At 63.6% G+C, this 4024-nt stretch overlaps 1 protein-coding gene across 1 annotated transcript; it reads right to left on the reverse strand.

Moving 5' to 3' along the window:
• Positions 1–1117: 1117 nt before the first annotated feature.
• On the reverse strand, positions 1118–3806 carry LOC124696543 (subtilisin-like protease SBT1.7). The gene has a single exon (XM_047229258.1). The coding sequence runs from the start codon at positions 3804–3806 to the stop codon at positions 1506–1508; it is 2301 nt and encodes a 766-aa protein (XP_047085214.1). The 3' UTR covers positions 1118–1505.
• Between the last annotated feature and the right edge of the window lie 218 nt (positions 3807–4024).

Consider the following 4024-nt stretch of genomic DNA (forward strand, 5'->3'; position numbering starts at 1 on the left):
GGGTCGACGCCGGCCACCGTCAAGCGGGACCGGGTGTCTCCTTCGACGGTCAAGAAGGAACCGGCGTCGCCACCGCCGACCGAGAGGCGCAGCAGCCGGCGCCCTCGTCATCCGCGACCAGCCTTCCTCTCCGCAGAGCGGGCGGAAGAGGAAGTCGTCGAAGAAGGAGGCCGCCGCAAACCAGCTCGCCGAGGAGGAGGCGAAGCGCGCGGAGGACGCCGCGGTGGCGGAGGCGATCGCCAGGTCGCTGAAGGACCTGGTACCCGCCGACAACAGCCTCCCCGAGGACGCCGCACTGGAGTGGTCTAGGCGGGACTGGGAGCGACAGGAGGCGGAGCAGCAGCGACGGCTGCTGGATCTGGCTGCCGCGCGTCAACTCGCTGCCCGCGCCGCCACACCATCCGCCGCTAGGAACGCCACGCCAAGGGAGGTGGTCAAGCTTGAGGAGAGCAGCGATGATGACATCTACCGTCCGTCGCCGCCACACGCCGGCGACGCTGGCCAGGGGACGAGCCGCTGGTACGAGGCTCCGCCGCCCCAGGACAACGCCGGCTCGAGCGACGGCGACTACGGCGGCGACTACACGTCCTTCTACCGCCATTTCGGCATGTAGTAGGCCATTTTTTAGTTTAAGTTTTAGTTTGCCAATCGCCAAATTCAAATATATGTACGAATTCGGCCTACTTACGTATGAACTCGCCTTTATATGTTAAATATCATTAAATTTCACTTATGTTTGAACGAACGCGCCAATTTTGTCTGAATTCGCCGAAGTCCGTTACATCCATCCCGAGCTCGCGGCTGAGAAAATGGGCCTCCCCAGGCCAAATTTTCCTCCAATCCAGACGACAATATCGCCGGATTTGGGCGTGGGGAGCCCAAACGGCTGGAGATGCTCTTAGTTTGCACGTCCTGTTTAATTGTCGTGCTTGATGGTGTATAAGTTTATCAGTGACTGATGTTAGATGTTGGTCATGCAGGGTTCATGCTTAATGCGTCTGATATACAAATGAAAACTTGCTAAATTAGACTATACAAGTGTAAAGACTCGAGGAGTTGAGCTGCTTTGCAGCACGCAGACCATCTTCTTCTGTTATTTATTCAACCATATATTTTGAAAGAGATTATTCATTCATTGATAATGGAAGAAAGAATAATTTGGACAGAACATTATACAGAGAAGACTGCTGATAAAGCTCCATCAGTCTACAGTGGAAGTACTACCCCTTGCAAATTAAGCTGCAATCTGATCCAAATCCAACCCATGACCCAATCCAAGACTGATGACAACTTGATTCCAAGAAAGCTACATCCATCCATGATCCGTCCAACCATCACCCAATCCCTCTCCATCACCGGCCATTTCTCCCCAAATCACCATCTAAAAGTTATGATACACTTTGAGATGTTTGAGATACCACCAACACTTTCTTCCCTTGATTGAATCCCTCCAAATTTTACACCAGCGTGGTCAGCACACTTGGCTTGCGCCATTTTCGTGTCACTCATGTCCACGTCACCGCTATCGGGCTCGCCACGCTGTGCTTGCCGCCGTCCGACCACACGAGCCGCCCGAACCCCACGGTGCCCGACGGCTGCGACTTGGCCGCCGTGAAGCTCACCGTGAAGCTCTTCTTCTCCCCGACCGCCGCGAACTCCAGCTCCGTCGGCTTCACGTCGACTGTCACGCCGAACATGGACATGGAGGTGTCCACCTTGTACGTGCCCGCCGCGCCCACGTTGGTGAGCGTCCGCGTGTGCGTCACCGTGGTCGACCCGGAGTCGCCGGCCTCGCCGTTCGCCGTCGAGTAGGCCACGGAGAAGGACGGGTAGTTGAGGTCGGAGACGGAGTAGGTCCTGTTGGCGGCGCACGCGTAGCTCTTGCTCCGGGAAAGCGCGGCGATCATGTTGGGCGTGTACTTGAGCGCGCACAGGAACTCCACGTACTCGCCGGTGCCGATGTCGTACACCAGCCCCGGCTCCACCGCGCGGGTCGGGTCCACGTGCCCGGCGCCGAAGTCGAACGGCGTGGCGGCCTTGTCGGTCGCCGCGTCGAGGATGGGCCCGGCGGCGCCGGCGGTGTACGTGGAGTAGGCGGTGGTCATCAGCGCCGACCGCACGGCGGCGGGGCTCCACTCCGGGTGCGCGCTCCGGAGCAGCGCTGCCAGCCCGCTCACGTGCGGGCAGGACATGGAGGTCCCGGAGATGATGTTGAAGCTCACGCGGCGCGTGTCGGCGGCCTGCCCCGTCGGCCCCTCCTTGCCGGTCCACGCCGCCAGGATGTTCACCCCCGGCGCGATGATGTCCGGCTTCAGGATCTCCGGGGTCACCATGTTCGGCCCGCGCGACGAGAACGCCGCCACCAGCGGCGAGGGGCGCACGTCCACCTGCGTCCCGGCCACCACGATCGTCGCCGTGGGCTTGGCGTCGGACGCGATGTACGACTTTATCAGGGCGCCTTCCTTCTCGCCCACACCGGCCGCGGGGAGGAGGTGCGCGTCCGCGACCAGCTCCTGCCCGTTGGCGGCGGTGTTGGCCAGCACCATGCCCGCCCCACCGGCGTCGCGCACCACGAACCCCTTCTGCACGCGCGCGTTGATGCCGCGGTCGCACAACACGATCTTGCCCGCCACCTTCTCCGGCGAGAGCGTCCCCGGCATGCACAGGTTCCCGCTCGTGGAGTTGGAGGCGTTGCCCGCGTAGACGATGGGGATCGGGGTGGTCGGGAGGGCCTTCCCGGCGTACAGCGACACGCCGGTGTAGTTCCTGCCGTCCCCGAGCACGACGTACGCCGGGAAGTCGCGGTCGAGGGTGCCGGCGCCCACGGTGGTGATCCACGGCGCCACGTTGGACAGCGTGGAGCTCCCTGGCCCGGCGTTACCCGCGGAGCAGGACACCAGCACGTTCTGCTCCATCGCGGAGAACGCCCCGATGGCGACGCTGTCGCGCGCGTAGTCGGAGGACCCGCCGCCGAGGGAGAGCGAGAGCACGCCGCAGCCGTCGGCGACGGCGGCGTCCATCCCGGCGAGGATGTCGGAGCTGAAGCAGCCCCCGAGCCAGCACACCTTGTACACGGCCACGCGCGCCCTGGGCGCCATCCCGCGCGCCGTGCCGGACGCGAACCCGAACAGGTTCGCCCCCGCGACGGCGGACCCCGCGGCGGTGGAGGATGTGTGCGTGCCGTGCCCGTCGTCGTCGCGCGGGGACCGCGACTCCCTGCTGGGGTCCATGGGCCCCATCGCCGCCTCGTAGCCCCGGCTGAAGAAGCGCGCGCCGATGAGCTTCTTGTTGCAGGCGGTGGAGTTGAAGTCCGTGCCGGTCATGCAGGTCCCCTTCCACGACGACGGCACCTCCGCGAGGCCCGCGTCGTCGTAGCTCTTGCTCTCGGGCCATACGCCGGTATCCAGCACCCCGACGACGACGTCGCCGGCCGTGCCGGACTGCGGGAACAGGTTCTCGCTCCCGGCGAGGCCCAGGAACTCGGGCGTCCGCGTGGTGTGCAGCTCGTACCGCGTCTCCGGGTTCACCGCCAGCACGCCGTCCATGCCTGCCATGTCGCTCGCCTCCTGCGCCGTGAGCCGCGCCGAGAAGCCGTGCGCGACGGTGTCGTACGAGTAGAGCATCTTGGCGGTGGAGACGGAGCGCAGGGACGCGCCGTACCACTCGCCGTGGTCGGCGTACTCCGCCGGCATCGCGGACTTGGCCATGTGGACTATGTACGTCGCGCGCGGCTCCGTCTCCGTGTCCGCCGCCGCCACAGCGGCGGCGAGCGCCAACACCAGCAGGAGCAGCAGCCTCGTCGTCATCTCGTCCGGCACGTACGGGCCGGCGGCAGCTAGCGCGCCGTGTTATGTCTGTATCTGTAGCGCCGTGCCGTAAGCAAATCCGCCGTGGTAGTGTCACGACGAAGCTCAGCTCAGCTTAGCTAGCTCGTAGCTGCTACAAAGAGGCGTCCTGATATATATACGGCGGCAGTGGCTACTGATTAAGAGATGAGTGGAAGAGTGTGAGCGAAAGATGGACG

The sequence above is a fragment of the Lolium rigidum genome, chromosome 3 (genome assembly GCF_022539505.1).
Source record: "Lolium rigidum isolate FL_2022 chromosome 3, APGP_CSIRO_Lrig_0.1, whole genome shotgun sequence".
NCBI classification, from domain to species: Eukaryota; Viridiplantae; Streptophyta; class Magnoliopsida; order Poales; family Poaceae; genus Lolium; species Lolium rigidum.